The 15,880-nt window shown below is 40.6% G+C and overlaps 1 protein-coding gene across 2 annotated transcripts in view; it reads right to left on the reverse strand.

Annotated features, from left to right (window-relative positions):
• The window catches only part of appa (amyloid beta (A4) precursor protein a), a 67,463-nt gene that overhangs the window by 16,591 nt on the left and 34,992 nt on the right, over nucleotides 1–15,880 (reverse strand). The window contains exons 3-10 of one of the 2 annotated variants that reach the window (XM_033977750.2): nucleotides 14,912–15,041; nucleotides 14,067–14,179; nucleotides 11,786–11,976; nucleotides 11,476–11,680; nucleotides 9,827–9,965; nucleotides 8,018–8,185; nucleotides 5,892–6,025; nucleotides 5,250–5,324 (exon numbers count right to left, since the gene is read on the reverse strand). In XM_033977750.2, coding sequence (XP_033833641.1) covers nucleotides 5,250–5,324; nucleotides 5,892–6,025; nucleotides 8,018–8,185; nucleotides 9,827–9,965; nucleotides 11,476–11,680; nucleotides 11,786–11,976; nucleotides 14,067–14,179; nucleotides 14,912–15,041 — 1,155 coding nt within the window. The remainder of the gene's footprint in view (nucleotides 1–5,249; nucleotides 5,325–5,891; nucleotides 6,026–8,017; nucleotides 8,186–9,826; nucleotides 9,966–11,475; nucleotides 11,681–11,785; nucleotides 11,977–14,066; nucleotides 14,180–14,911; nucleotides 15,042–15,880) is intronic. The other variant, XM_033977758.2, reaches the window with a different exon arrangement.

The raw sequence follows: 15,880 nt of genomic DNA on the forward strand, positions 1-15,880 counted from the left end.
GCTCTATACTCTCCATCGGGTCCTCGAGGGCTCATGGGAGTATGCCCAACCAGTCCACATGTGTTTTGTGGATCTGGAGAAGGCATTCGACCGTGTCCCTCGTGGTGTCCTTTGGGGGGTGCTCTGGGAGTATGGGGTCCGGGGCTCTTTGCTAAGGGCTGTCCGGTCCCTGTATGACCGGAGCAGGAGCTGTGTTCGCATTGCCGGCAGTAAGTCAGACCTGTTCCCAGTGCATGTTGGACTCCGCCAGGGCTGCCCTTTGTCACCGGTTCTGTTCATTATATTTATGGACAGAATTTCTAGGCGCAGCCAGGGGCCGGAGGGGGTCTGGTTTGGGAACCACAGGATTTCATCTCTGCTGTTTGCAGATGATGTTGTCCTGATGGCTTCTTCAAGCCAGGACCTGCAGCAGGCACTGGGGCGGTTTGCAGCCGAGTGTGAAGCGGCTGGGATGAGAATCAGCTCCTCCAAATCCGAGGCCATGGTTCTCGACCGGAAAAAGGTGGTTTGCTCTCTCCGGGTGGGTGGTGAGTCTCTGCCCCAAGTGGAGGAGTTCATGTATCTCGGGGTCTTGTTCACGAGTGAGGGAAGGATGGAGCGTGAGATTGACAGGCGGATCGGTGCAGCGTCTGCAGTGATGCGGTCGCTGTATCGGTCCGTTGTGGTAAAGAAGGAGCTGAGCCGGAAGGCGAAGCTCTCGATTTACCGGTCAATCTACGTTCCTACCCTCACCTATGGTCATGAGCTTTGGGTAATGACCGAAAGGACAAGATCGCGGATACAAGCGGCTGAAATGGGCTTCCTCCGCAGAGTGGCCGGGCGCACCCTTAGGGATAGGGTGAGGAGCTCGGTCACACGGGAGGAGCTCGGAGTAGAGCCGCTGCTCCTACACGTTGAGAGGAACCAGCTGAGGTGGCTCGGGCATCTGCTCAGGATGCCTCCTGGACGCCTCCCTAGGGAGGTGTTCTGGGCATGTCCCACCGGGAGGAGGCCCCGGGGAAGACCCAGGACACGCTGGAGGGACTATGTCTCTCGGCTGGCCTGGGAACGCCTTGGGGTCCCACCGGAGGAGCTGGAGGACGTGTCCGGGGTGAGGGAAGTCTGGGAGTCCCTGCTTAGACTGCTGCCCCCGCGACCCGGCCCCGGATAAGCGGAAGAAAATGGATGGATGGATGGATGAACAGATGAATGTGGCACCTTCAGGCATCTGGAAATTGCACCAAAGATGAACCAGTCTTGTGCAAGTCCACAGTTCTCTTCCCAATATCTTGGCTGATTTCTTTTGACTTTCCCATGATGTTACACAAAGAAGCACTGTGTTTCAGGTGTGCCTTCAGACACATCCACAGGTGTGTCTCTAATCAACTCAAATGTTGTCAATAAACCAATCAGAAGCTAATCATACTGTATGTAAATTTCTGACTTTGAAGTAAGTAATGAAAACTCCCATTATACTGGCATTTAGCAAATAGGAATTTAGTTAATTGACCTAAAAAGTTTTATCTGATTTCATGTCAGCCTGAGGAAAAAAAGCATATGCATCTTCTGGTTTCAACTATATATATATATATATATATATATATATATATATATATATATATATATATATATATGCATATATGCATAGACAAACACACGGACAATATTGTTGATACCCTTCGGTTAATGAAAGTAAAACTCAAAATGGTCACAGAAATAACTTTTAAATTAAAGAATGAACAATGAAAGTCAGACATTTATCAACCATGTTTCAACAGAATTATAAAAAAATATTAAACTCATGAAACAGGCCTAGATGAAAATGATGGTACCCTTAACTTAATATTTTGTTGTACATCCTTTTGAGGCAATCACTGCAATCAAACGATTCCTGTAACTGTCAAAGAGACTTCTGCACCTCTCAGCAGGTATTTTGGCCCACTCCTCATGAGCAAACTGCTCCAGTTGTCTCAGGTTTGAAGGGTGCCTTTTCCATATGGCATGTTTCAGCTCCTTCCAAAGATGCTCAATAGGATTTAGGTCAGGGCTAGAAGGCCACTTTAGAATAGTCCAATATTTTCCTCTTAACCATTCTTGGGTGTTTTCAGCTGTGTGTTTTGGGTCATTGTCCTGTTGCAAGACCCATGACTTGCGACTGAGACCAAGCGTTCTGACACTGGCCAGCACATTTGTCTCTAGAATCCCTTGATAGTCTTGAGATTTCATTGTACCCTGCCCAGATTCAAGACACCCTGTGCCAGATGCAGCAAAGCAGCGCCAGAACATAACAGAGCCTCCTCCATGTTTCACAGTAGGGACAGTGTTGACTGTCATGACATGCTTCATTTTTCCGTCTGTGAACATAGAGCTGATGTACCTTGGCAAAAAGTTAAATTTTTGTCTCATCTGTCCATAGGACATTCTCTCAGAAGCTTTGTGGCTTGTCAACATGTAGTTTGGCAAATTCCAAACTGGCTTTTTTATTATTTATTTTCAACAATGGTGTCCTCCTTGGTCGTCTCCCATTAAGTCAAATTTGGCTCAGATGGTGCGATCTGACACTGATTCACCTTTAATCTCTGTTTTTTCTGGGCTGTTTTGTTACCATTCGTATTATCCGTCTCTTTGATTTGTCATCAATTTTCCTCCTGCAGCCACGTCCAGGGAGGTTGGCTACAGTCCCATGGATCTTAAACTTCTGAATAATATGTGCAACTGTCGTCACAGGAACATCAAGCTGCTTGGAGAGTATCTTATAGCCTTTACCTTTAACATGCTTGTCTATAATTTTCTTTCTAATCTCAACTCTTTACTTTGCTTTTTCTGGTCCATGTTGAGCGTGGTACACACCATGTCACCAAACAGCACAGTGACCTGTAGCCCTATATATAGGCCCACTGATTACAAGATTGTAGACACCTGTGATGCTAATTAGTGGACACACCTTGGATTGACATGTCCCTTTGGTGACATTATTTTCGGTCTTTTCTAGGGGTACCATAATTTTTGTCCAGGTCTGTTTCAGTTTTTTTTTTTAAATAATTCTGTCGAAGCATGGTTGAAAAGCAATGTCTGACTTTCATTGGTTAAATTTCATAGAATTTTTATTTATTATTACTTTTGTCAGATTCAAGTTTTTTCTGTGACTATTGTGAGTTTTTCTTTGATTAACCAAAGAGTACCAACAATTTTGTCCACATGTATAGATAGATAGATACATATACATATATATATATCACACACACATATGTGCTTTATATGCTTTAGAACTGATTAAGTCCTGGTTGAGTACAGCTTTAGACCTGGTTTGAGTGTTGGTTTTACAACCCCAATTCCAATGAAGCTGGGATGCTGTGTACAGAATACAGAATACAATGATTTGCAAATCCTTTTCAACCTATATTGATCTGAATAAACTACATAGACTTAATATTTAATTTTCAAACTGATAAACTTTATTGTTTTTATGCACATATTCATCATGCATCATTTTCAATTTGATGTCTGCAACACGTTCCAATAAAGCTGGGACAGGGCATGTTTACTGTGGGGCGACAGTGGCTCAGCGGTTAGAGTGGTCGGAGGATCGAGTCCCGCACCTCAGGCAAGACACTTCACCCACCCTAGTATGAAAGTGGTGTGTGCTCCAATGATAGGTGGTGGTCGGAGGGGCTGATGGCGCAGATTGGCAGCCTCGCTTCTGTAGCTGTAGCTGTGGCTACAATAGTAGCTTACCATCACCAAGTGTGGAAATGAATGAATATGACTATAGTGTAGCGCTTTGAGAGGCTTTGAAAAAGCACATTACAAGTGTAAGCCATTATTATTTACCACTGTGTTAGATCACCCTTCCTTTTAACAACAATCAATAAGCTTTGGGGACTGAGGACACTAATTGTTGAAGCTTTGCAGGAGGAATCCTTTCCCATTCTTGCTGAATGTACAACTTCAGTTGCTCAGCAGTCCGGGTCTCCGCTGCCATATTTTGCGCTTCATAATGCGCTAGACATTTTCAATGGGAGACCGGTCTGGACTGCAGGCAGGCTACTCTAGTACCTGCACTTTTTTACTACGAAGCCACACTGTTGTAACATGTGCAGAATGTGGCTTGGCATTGTCTAGCTCAAATAAGCAGGGACGTCCCTGAAAAAGACGTTGCTTGGATGGCAGCATATGTTGCTCCAAAACCTCTATGTACCTTTCAGCATTAATGGTGCCTACAGAGATGTGCAAGTCACCCATGCCATGGGCACTAACACACCCCAAGCCATCACAGATGCTGGGTTTTGAACTTTGAGCTGATAACAATCCGTATGGTCCTTTTCCTCTTTGGCCCGCAAGACACAGCATCCATGATTTCCAAAAACAATTTGAAACCTGGCCTCGTCAGACCACAGCACACTTTTCCACTTTGTATCAGTCCATCTCAGGTGAGCTCAGGCCCAGAAAAGCCGGCGGCATTTCTGGGTGTTGTTGATATACGGCTTTCACTTTGCATGGTCCTGTTTTAACTTGCACTTGAAGTTATAGCGACGAATTGTATAAAATTACAATGGTTTCTTGAAATGTTCCTGAGCCCATGTGGTAATATCCTTTACACATTCATTTCTGTTTTTAATACAGTACTGCGTGAGGGATCGAAGGTCATGGGCATTCAATGTTGGTTTTCGGCCTTGCCCCTTTCGTGCAAAGAATTCTCCAGATTCTCTGAATTTTTTGATGATATTATGGGCCGTAGATGATGAAATCCCTAAATTCCTTGCAATTGTACATTGAGAAACGTTGTTCTTAGGCTGTGGGACTATTTGCTCAAGCAGTTGTTCACAAAGTGGTGAACCTCGCCCCATCCTTGCTTGTGAATGACTGACTCTTCGGGGATGCTCCTTTTATACCCAATCATGACACTCACCTGTTTCCAATTAACCTGTTCACCTGTGGATAGTTCCAAACAGGTGTATATTAAGCATTCCTCAACTTTCCCATTCTTTTGTTGCCCCTGTCCCAGCTCTATTGGAAAGTGTTGCAGACATCAAATTGAAAATGAGTGAATATTTGCATAAAAACAATAAAGTTTATCAGTTTGAACATTAAATATGTTTTTGTAGTTTATTCAGTTCAATATAGGTTGAAAAGGATTTGCAAATCATTGTATTCTGTATTTTTTTTAAGTTTTACACAGCGTCCCAACTTCATTGGAACTGGGGTTGTGGTTCTGTTTTAGTTCTGCAGGTTTAGTCCTGGTTAAATCCTGGTTTTGTCTTAAGTCTAACCTGGATCACAGCTTTCTTATCGGCACGAGGCAAGTTCTTGGCGTCTCTTTCAGCCTCCTCCCACTCCCTCATCACCTGTGGGTAGAAGAAATGAATTAGTAGAATCATTCCAACTGCTAAACTAGACCTCTACAAACATGTTCTGAAATACAGGGGATTCTTGCATTAAACTACAGGGTTAGCAACTTTACACAGAATAAGACCCCATGGAGGGGACAAGCTGTAGTGTGAAATGGGGCTAGAGGGGTAGAGACATTCAGGATTTCACCATAGCAAGCGGCATATTTAATATTTTGATACAACGATTTTAAATGCCTTTTTGACTGCTGATGTTTGAGAATCTGCTGCTCCAAATGTTTCTGACATTTATTTTCAATTGAGGGAATGCTTTACAGGAATTCTATGTCTATTAGGAAATTGAGGAGAAAGATGGTTTCTAAAATAAATAAAAAAAATCGTTTTTTTTTACATTTTTGAGCCCTACATAAGTCTGAGTTATTTAAGTAATCAAAAAGTACAGAGGAGTGGGCGGAGATAGGAGGTAGGTGAAAACAAACATTTACTCCATTTACCATTTGCTCTGGATTTTAAAATGAGTTTTGCAGCCTTATACCGGTCATCCCTACGTTACTGCACTGTTACCTGGGACATCCTCTCACGGTGCTTGGCCTCCAGACTCTCTTTGGCCTTTTGGAAGTGCGCATGTTCATTCTCATCTGCTGGAGTTTCTAAATAATGATCGACTGCATCAGGAGAGCTGGGAGTTGCTGTGGGAACTACAAAATATCAGAAAAAACACAAAAATATTTCATTAAAAATTATAATAAAGGTTAAATTGTGTAATTGTGTGGGATCAGAGTTAGAAATTAAAGTTAGTATTGTTAGTCAAACAGCAGTAAGTGCAGTAGAAGCAAGTTTGAGAGATCAGGAGAAGCACCAGCAAGTCACAACAGCACAAAATAAATGATTGAAATATTTGAAAAAGACACAGTACCACAGTACCAGAAGGAATACTAGTTCTTAAACAACTACGACTACCAGCACTCCGTGTAGCTCTTTTTTAATATTTAGTTATAAATAATAGTAATAATAATAATAATAATAATAATAATAATAATAATAATAATAATGCCTTTTGCTTTAAAGAAGACATCGAGCTTGGAGGTGCCCTATAGTTATAATCTACAACACCCGTGGGTCATTATATTATAATTTGCACATTTTAAATCACAATATTCATCTGAAACAACTTAATAAAGGAAACAAGTCCGCTGACTTCCGTGTTAAAACTGTGGTGTTCAGTGGGAGCTGACGTCACAGTAAACACCATCACAGCAAAGCGCTGCATGCTCCTATGGATAGCTACACATCACATTAGTGAGCAGCAGATTTTTTTCATTCCTATGAATCCTACTATAATATGGTTAAAACCTTTGAAAAGTGGATTTTGCACTATAGGTCTGCTTTAACAACCTATTCACAGACTTTCATCCTCTGGCAGCTTGGTCCAAGCTCGTAACAGAGGGTTCACATAATACAGTGATTTTAATGAATCTACCCCAGTTCCTGTATTTGATTTGATCCTCTGATATAACGTTTGGACCAGGGCCACCTCACGCTATGAATGAAAGAGTTATGTAAACTAAACAGCACCTAGATTTTGTGAAGTAAAAATGTTTATGGACAAAAATGAGCTGAATACAGAATAATATGTAGGCTTAACTGTACTCTTCAAGCAGTGCATTTCTACAAGTCTGTACATAAGTATTTTGTAATGACTGCAATTGCATAGTGTTGTTGTGTCCTTGGGCAAGACACTGACTCCATCTCAGCTGATCACAAAACAGTCAAATTCTGGTGCAACTGAGGAAGTAAGCAACCAAATTATAGAATAATATATTGTTATTTTAATAGTTTTAAGCATTCATTTAAAGTGGCAGTAGGGTCTGAATTTACCTTTTGTATATTATATGGCAAAGTACTATGTATAAAGTGTGCGTGTTCAGAGGGGTGGTCAGAGGGGTCAGTGGTAATAGTAATTTACCACCTGGTGTTGACTGAATGAATAACCATGTACTACTAGCCTACTAAAACACAGTGGAATTTATGTGCGTTTCACTCAGTTTAATCCTTCTTAATCTCGCCCAAATGACCCCAGAAGGACAGCCAAGAAACGTGAAGGTTAGCGACAGAGCAGAGATTAATTTAGCCTTGAAACCAGTTAGCCTGTGATGCTAAAGCTAACAGCAGAAAGAGCTGTTGTTATCAAAACCTTTAGTTGGCTAGTGTTAAAGTGCATATGTCAGGTTAGACTACTTCTTTGCACAAAAGCACAGTTCATGTAATTAGATTTAAGAATATACGACAAATGTTGTGTAATTTTTAGTAAGTTTACAAGTTTACTTTCTGGTTGGACACAGGATTATAAACTCCATAACTGTTACCTAGCAACCATAATGTAAACAAGAGCCAAAATGTGTCTAAATTACACACATTTCAGATTCGAAATAAATGACAACACCTTTATTTAGAGAAATGCAGGTTTAAATGTCAGTGTTTTCCTTGAGCCTAAACTGTCAGTTTTCTGTGTTGACAAAGGCAAAGGGATTCTGTTCTGTACAACATGACGCTATTTCCTGGGTTTTTGTACATTTTTCTCTCAACTTTTACTATCCACCAAACCAAGTCACAATTATAATAATGGGAAATCCTGTCATATGCACTTTGAACGAGTTGATTCTAGCTAGCCTCTGTGTGCTAGCACTTACTGACGCTGCCGCACACAGAGAGACAGTATTCCTCGGACTCAAAGTTATTCCTGTTTCCTCCACAGCCTCCGTAGATGAACTGAACACACTTTTCTTCCGATCGGTCGAAGTACCAGCGTGGCAGCATGGCACGACACGGCCCGGTCTCCGCACCAGACCAGCACACGTCTTTAGGGGGCGCCATTCACACAGGGAGAAATGAAAGCATGGTTAAAAAAAATTATGATGCATGAAAATGGGAAACACATACATTGATTATGGTTCATTAAAAAAATTTAAACTGAATTTAAAATGTATTCAAAACAAGGATGAAAGCAGAAGGCATCACTTTGGGATATCCCCTTACTTGCATCAAATAATTATACTACTACTAGTACTAATACTACTGCTATTACTACTACCAAGTTTTAAGTTGAATTGACTGTTACTACTGCTACTACTACTAGTACTAGTACTTCTGTGATGATTCCCACAATTACAATTATTTCTGCCTGGAGTAATATACTAGTACTAAAACTACTAGTACTACTAAATACCACTTCAGCAATTTCTACTACTACATACTACCACTACCACTACTACCACTACCACTACTACTACTACCACTACCACTACTACATACTATACTAATACTACAACTAAATACTACTTCTACTAACTACTAACTACTAATAATACATACTATACTAATATTACCCACATACTACTGCTGCTTCTACTAACACTACTACTGCTACTGGTACTGCAACTACTTGTTCCCACATTTGAGTAAATGGTTGGCTGCTAACGTGCACATGTGCAGGCAGTACATATGTATACCTTTATTACTATTGGCTCTATGCCACTTCATATTCATCACTTCTCCTTTGACCAAAACACAGCTCACTTGTTTGGACTGCATTCAAAACATGATAACTATCGCAAACAAAGCAGCTTCAAATTCAATTAAAAACCTATTGAACAGTGAAGTCAAAACAAAACATAGTGTCCTAATGGGCTGCCTAATGAAGGCTGCCATGATGGATGACAATGATACACAGACTCACAGAGGAAATTTATGGGGAAATACATGAGGTTCAGTTTGTGTTTAGCATCCAATAATGGCTCAAATTAGCAATGGCATGTTTTTATGTTTGAAACCAGAAACTAACAACATTGCTTTAAAGGAACCATAAGTAAGATTCTGTGTTCCCAGATAGTGTTGTCATGATATTAAAACTCAATTTCAATACTAAGGAACAGACTCGATATGAGAATTAATAAAGGAAAAAAAAAATATTGCAGGGGGCTGAAAAACACCAATCAGTGAGGGAAGCACTGGTAATCTGAGGCGAGATCATTTGATTTTATTTATAAATCATAGGTGACATTTCACATCGAATCTGATTGGACAATCACGTTTGACTGGGATTGAGACGGAACAGAGGACATGGGACCAGACTGATAAGAAATATCAATCAGTGGATTTGCCAGGCAAGACTCAATACTCAAAACCGATTCTGATCCCATGATAATAAAAAACATTCTATATATTATTTCAACATTTCCTCAGCAAACATTCATTTATGACTTTTGATCAGTGAATTTGAGCTCCAAAACAAATGCTTCTACTCACCAGATTGACTTAAGATTTCTCCATTAAAAAGACCCGAGCTGATCACTGACCATAACAAAGGAGTCAGTCTTCATCTCAGTTCAGTTCGATTGATTGCACACTCCTGATATAAGTAAGTGCTTCATTTTGCACAAGTCCTCAAACTACAGGAACTTCTGAGGGTCAAAAGTCAATTTACACAATTTAAATCTCACCTCTCACCACTTCCTCCACAGACTCTGTTGTAGTTGTGGTAGTTGTTGTCATGGCAATGTTTGTAGTTTTTTCATCGTCGTCCATCGTTTCAATAAAATCTTCATCGGCCTCGTCATCCTCCTCATCCTCCTCTTCGTCCTGGTGAGGTGGGGAAAAGAGACAAAAAAGCAATATTCGAATGTATATTTTTAGATATGCTGCAACAAAACAATGCATTTATAAGCAGTGTTGGGCATCTTATTTCAAAAATGTAATTAGTTATAGTTACAAGTTACTTCTCCCAAAAAGTAACTGAGTTAGTAACTCAGTTACTTTGTGGGAGAAGTAACTAGTTACTAGGCAAAATAACTACTCCGCATTACTTTACTCTGCGTTACTTATTATGTTAAAACAATAAAAACACAACAGATGTGAACCTTTAACATTTATTTTACTTTAACACATTGCAATTATATTGCATTTGTTTCCAAGTAAATTATAGAATTTATCAAAAATAAAAAATAAATATAATACATGTCATTTGAAGTGCAAATAAATCAACATGTCACATAATTTCAGACAACTGTACTTCAAGTATTTTCTTCATTAAAATAAACAATAACAATAAAGTGCTTTCAGTATAATACTGAAAAGATTCATTACCATGTTTTGCAAAACTAAGGCATTCAAATGTAAATCATGTAAAATAAGACAAAACCTTTAAGCTTCTCTGGCCACGCACTGTAATTCGCTGCCCAGTATTCAAATATTAATCACCTCTGATCTGAGCCTGTTCCTCTTTAGAAGAACACAGTCATGTTTCTGATCAAAACACAACTCGAACCCAATCCGCTGTGAATGCCTGTGTGGACAGGACATCATTTCCCATCATGCATTAAGCGTTTGTAGTCCATGCAGGCGGCCACAGTCAGTGGAGAGCTGCTGCGCTCGCCTCGCTCAAAAACTTCCCGTTACCGGCGCCATGTCAGAGCAAGTCGGTGGCATCTTGGACACAAACTAAGCGGCATGCACCGCGCACCGATCAACGCCGTCGTATCTGCTCCCGCCTCATCTCAAACAAACCTTTTATCTCACCCCAGCCTCCTCTTTCACCACAGAAACACAACAGCGTTGCAGCTCCTTGGCTGAGAGACTCTGATGAAGAGCAGAGTGAACTCAATTAAAAGTAACGCGCTACATTTTATTGTCAGTAACGGTAACGGCATTAGGACGCTGGGAAAAGTAATTAGTTAGATTACTCCGTTACTGAAAAAGTAACGCAGTTAGTAACGCCGTTATAGTTTAACTCCGTTATTCCCCAACACTGTTTATAAGTATGAGCACTAGCAATTTAATGTTTTGTATAAACATATTATGGCTAAACCAAAACCTAAACCAGGACTAAACCCATGGACTAAATGTCAGGACTAAATGTCAGAACTAAATGTCAGAACTAAACCAGGGACTGAACCAGGGACTAGACCAATCCAAGAATCCCGTGCATTTCAGAATATTCTGTGTAAAATCTAACCCTGTAGTTTTGACCTCTACAAGCATAAGGCCACATGGAGATACAGGGACACTTAGCTCTCAAAGAAGACATTAGATTACCAGCAGTATTTTCGTTGACTAATAATAGTTTTTTTTAAAATTGTATTTACTCATATACCTCTACTTCCTGGTCGTTCTCGCCGTCTCCATCTTGGTCCTGGTCAAACTCGACATCCTCGTCCATTTCCTCCTCCACGGCAGCCATATTGTCTTCCTCGGTCACCACTTCCGGTTCGTCATCTTCCTCTTCGATCACTGAAGGTTTGGGCTCCTCTTTTGGCTGTGGAGTCTCCACTGGCTCTGGTTCAGGCTCACGCACCATGCTACAAGAAAAGAAAATACAGTTATTTCAATTATAGGGATTTATTTTTCCAAGACCAAGACTGAATCAGGACTAAACCATGGAGTAAACCGGAGAATAAAGCCACCTGTTGTCTGAGTAGTCTGTCTCTGCTCCTCCCCACCACACATCTCCATCATCTGCCTCCTGTTCAACGCTCTGATCCTCCTCCTCTGCTTTGGCAGGACAGCACACAAACTCCACACCCCTGAAGCGGTCGATGCCACAGGGGAGCAGCATCCCGTAGTCGTGGAGGTTCATGGTTCTGTCCCCGCAAGACTGTAAACACACAAAGTAAAAGTTTATTATGGTTAAAGGCAATGTACCTGTTTTTTACTGTCATAAAAACAGGAAAACAGAACTTGTTCATTTTAAACGGTGTGCAGAGGTCCAAAGTTCTTCATCTGACCTTATGCATTCTGAGCATCTTATTTATTCACCATGATGAGTTTATAAGCACTTTTCACAACTCTGAGACTAAAGTGAATATATATCTATGTAGCATTCCTAAAATACCTTGAAAAATATTATTCATTGTGAGTGAGCTCACCCCTAACCCACCCCAGATCTGACCTGTAACTTGGTAGTGCTCCCCATATGTCTCCATGGAGATAATGCCATACTGTGGAATATTCTAGGTAGCAATAACTAATCTCCATGGAGACACATACCCTCTCATCTTATCTGTGTCAGATACCCTCCTATTCTCCTCTAAACCAGGGACTAACCAGGGACTAAACCAGGACTATAAACCAGGGACTAAACCAGTACTATAAACCAGGGACTAAACCAGGACTAAAAGAAAGTATGAAACAGAGACTAAACCAGGAGTATAAACCAGCGACTAAACCAGGGACTAAAATAAAGTACGAAACAGGGACTAAACCAGGACTATAAACCAGCGACTAAACCAGGGACTAAACCAGGACTATAAACCAGGGACTAAACCAGGACTAAAAGAAAGTATGAAACAGAGACTAAACCAGGAGTATAAACCAGCGACTAAACCAGAGACTAAAATAAAGAAACAGGGACTAAACCAGGACTATAAACCAGCGACTAAACCAGGGACTAACCAGGGACTAAACCAGGACTATAAACCAGGGACTAAACCAGGACTATAAACCAGGGACTAAACCAGGACTATAAACCAGGGACTAAACCAGGACTAAAAGAAAGTATGAAACAGAGACTAAACCAGGACTATAAACCAGGGACTAAACCAGGGACTAACCAGGGACTAAACCAGGACTATAAACCAGGGACTAAACCAGGACTATAAACCAGGGACTAAACCAGGATTATAAACCAGGGACTAAACCAGGACTATAAACCAGGGACTAAACCAGGGACTAAACCAGGGACTAAACCAGGGACTAAACCAGGGACTAAACCAGGGACTATAAACCAGGGACTAAACCAGCACTATAAACTAGGGACTAAACCAGGACTATAAACCAGGGACTTAACCAGGGACTAACTGTGACAAAGTGGGCCTTTGTCCCTTTTTAATAGTATTATGATTTGGTTTGCACATCTTTGTTCATTTTCAATAACTTCAATACCCAACAAAATATAACTATCCCGGGTTTGTTTTGTTTTGTTATCAGTTTAAAGCACCACACATTTGTTAGTTAAATATATTTTATTTAGTTAAATGCGTCTATTCAGTTCAGTCAATAATCATCTTACCTGTATCTCCACATGGTCCAGACAAAGAGGGGGCGTGCCCTATGTCGGCCATTTTATAGGCTTGAGTGGGGTCGTGGGCCGGACCATGTGGAGGGGGAAAAACTGGCTTAAGTTTGTTTATTTCTTTGTGTTAATGTTTTGTATATTTTCATTTCTGGAATTAAGTGTTTATATTGTGTTTAGTTAAACACTTTTGGTAAAGGACTCGGGCCCGAGAGCTGTTTTTATGCAATATAGTGTTTATGATACTCCCACCGCCCCCTGGACAAGAAATGGAGTAGACCGGGGGAGGGGCTTCCAGTACAGGGAAGTATATTAGTCTGGCCAATTAGCCAGATAGGGGACACCTGTGTAGCCAGAGTACACGTGGCTTTTGTTTCAGTTGCTTAAGTTTGGTTGCTTAGTTTTTTGTTGAGCACCGTTAATTTTTGTACATATGTATTATTTTTGTTTGTCCACGGTGTACCACTGCACGGGTAATAAATGTGTTTAATGGGACTTCTTTTGAGTCTGCCTCCTATTTTGATCACTCGGGCCAGCTTCCCCACACTAACCAAAGACTAAACCAGGACTATAAACCAGGGACTAAACCAGGGGCTACACCGGGGCTAAACTCAATTACTTTTACTTAAATACTGTACTAAATGATGTATTCTTTATTTGTGCACAGTACTGACCTCTTTGGCGACTGTGTGCCAGTGCAGGTGGCTCTCACACTGGTCCATTCTTTCCTGATGGAGGAACTTGCACTTGTCTGGGACCAACAGTGCGTCACTGACAAATTCCCCCACTGAAAATCAAACAGGCTTTATAAGATTCTCCCACTGAGAAAATCACTTCATAGTTTTGATAAAATGCATATCAGCAGCAAAATGTGTTAAGAGTCCTTAGTCAGATTTGGTGGTACAAGTAACCAATTACTAACACGTTACTTTAAACAAGGGGTATTTTACTTGTATTGGGTATTAACTGCTAACACAAAACATTTAGATCACAATCTTACCTTTTTTGTTTTGAAAATGCTATATTCACCCAAAACAACATATTAACATGTTTTATGTTTCACTTTCATTTTTAACGCTCTGAGTCTCCGCTCCCTTTGCTCTCCCCATTAAATCACTCCCCCTTCAGAGCATTATCACAACACAATCAACGTCCCACAAATGAGATGATTGCACATCACATCAGGTTTGTCTAGTTTGTCAATTGTACTTTTTTGAAAAGATTCTTAAACATGTACTTGTAATTGAGTAAAACTCTAGCCTTGTAATTGCAATTACTTACCTTTAAATTTATAGTTATTGAGTATAGCAGTTGTTCTTAAAAAAGGCTGACGCACAACTGTTTTTACTCCCTTCTAAACTGACCACAGAGATCCGGTTTTCATTAACAACAATCTATCCAAAGACCAGAGCAGTAGTCTTGTACAATCATACAGGCAACAACAGTAGCAAGGGTAGAACATAGTATTGTACATACCAAAGCAGTGGTAGGGCATCTGGTGTAATAGTTATGGACGTACCTAAGCAGCGGTAGGGTACCACGATGTGCAGGTGCGACCGACACGGCTTGCGGCCTTTCTTACACCAGTTCTGGATGGATACAGGCTGATTGGCCTCCACCACGTTTGTGATCTGCAGCTCTGGGTACACCTGAATGCCCAAGGAGTTAATAGTGAAGAGGGATGGGACAATACAATAACAGTGATTTCATTTATCAAGAGAATAAGGATAGACAAGAATTGTTTGTGGAACATTTAGTAAAATAGTGAAAATAAGATAAGTGCCATTAAACTGTGATGAAAAAAGATACTTGAATCAGCCCTATTATGCGTGTGTCTCTATAGTCATAATCTATGACATGTATGGATCATTATCTTAGAATTTGGACATTTTAAATCACAATATTTAAATCAACTTAATAAATGCTACGACCTCTATGGATAGCTGCACATCACACTAGAGTAGCCCATTTTTTGCACTTGTGCCAAAACAACGATGCGACGCTGCTGAATCCTACGAGCGATTAAGAAAGTAAAACTGGAGAAGGAAGTGCGTATGTCACAGTGGGCGCATACGAACGTCACAGTGGGTGCGTACGTCACAGTGGGCGCGTACGTCACAGTGGGCGCGTACTGGTGGCGGTTAAAACAGGTATTGATCAGCGATGTGTCAACTTGAAAATAAGAGATTAAAGATTACTCAAACACGAATCACTCCAAATACAAGTAAATGATGAGCTATAACATAGTCCAAAGTTCTGAACAGACAATTTTGGAGAATAGGTCTGACTTAAGAATGGGTTTCTCTTCTATATTTTTTGTTTTTTTCAAAGTACACTTCTATAACAGTAGTTTGAACAAAAAACGTATTAATAATATGTGGATGGGTCTCTCTCCATTTCCCACTGTTTTTTTGTTTTGTTTTTCCTTGCCGAGTAGCAGGGTCTAAGGACAGGGGGCGCTCTGGGACAATTATCCATTTGCTTGTTT

This window comes from Periophthalmus magnuspinnatus, chromosome 2 (genome assembly GCF_009829125.3).
Source record: "Periophthalmus magnuspinnatus isolate fPerMag1 chromosome 2, fPerMag1.2.pri, whole genome shotgun sequence".
NCBI lineage: Eukaryota > Metazoa > Chordata > Actinopteri > Gobiiformes > Gobiidae > Periophthalmus > Periophthalmus magnuspinnatus.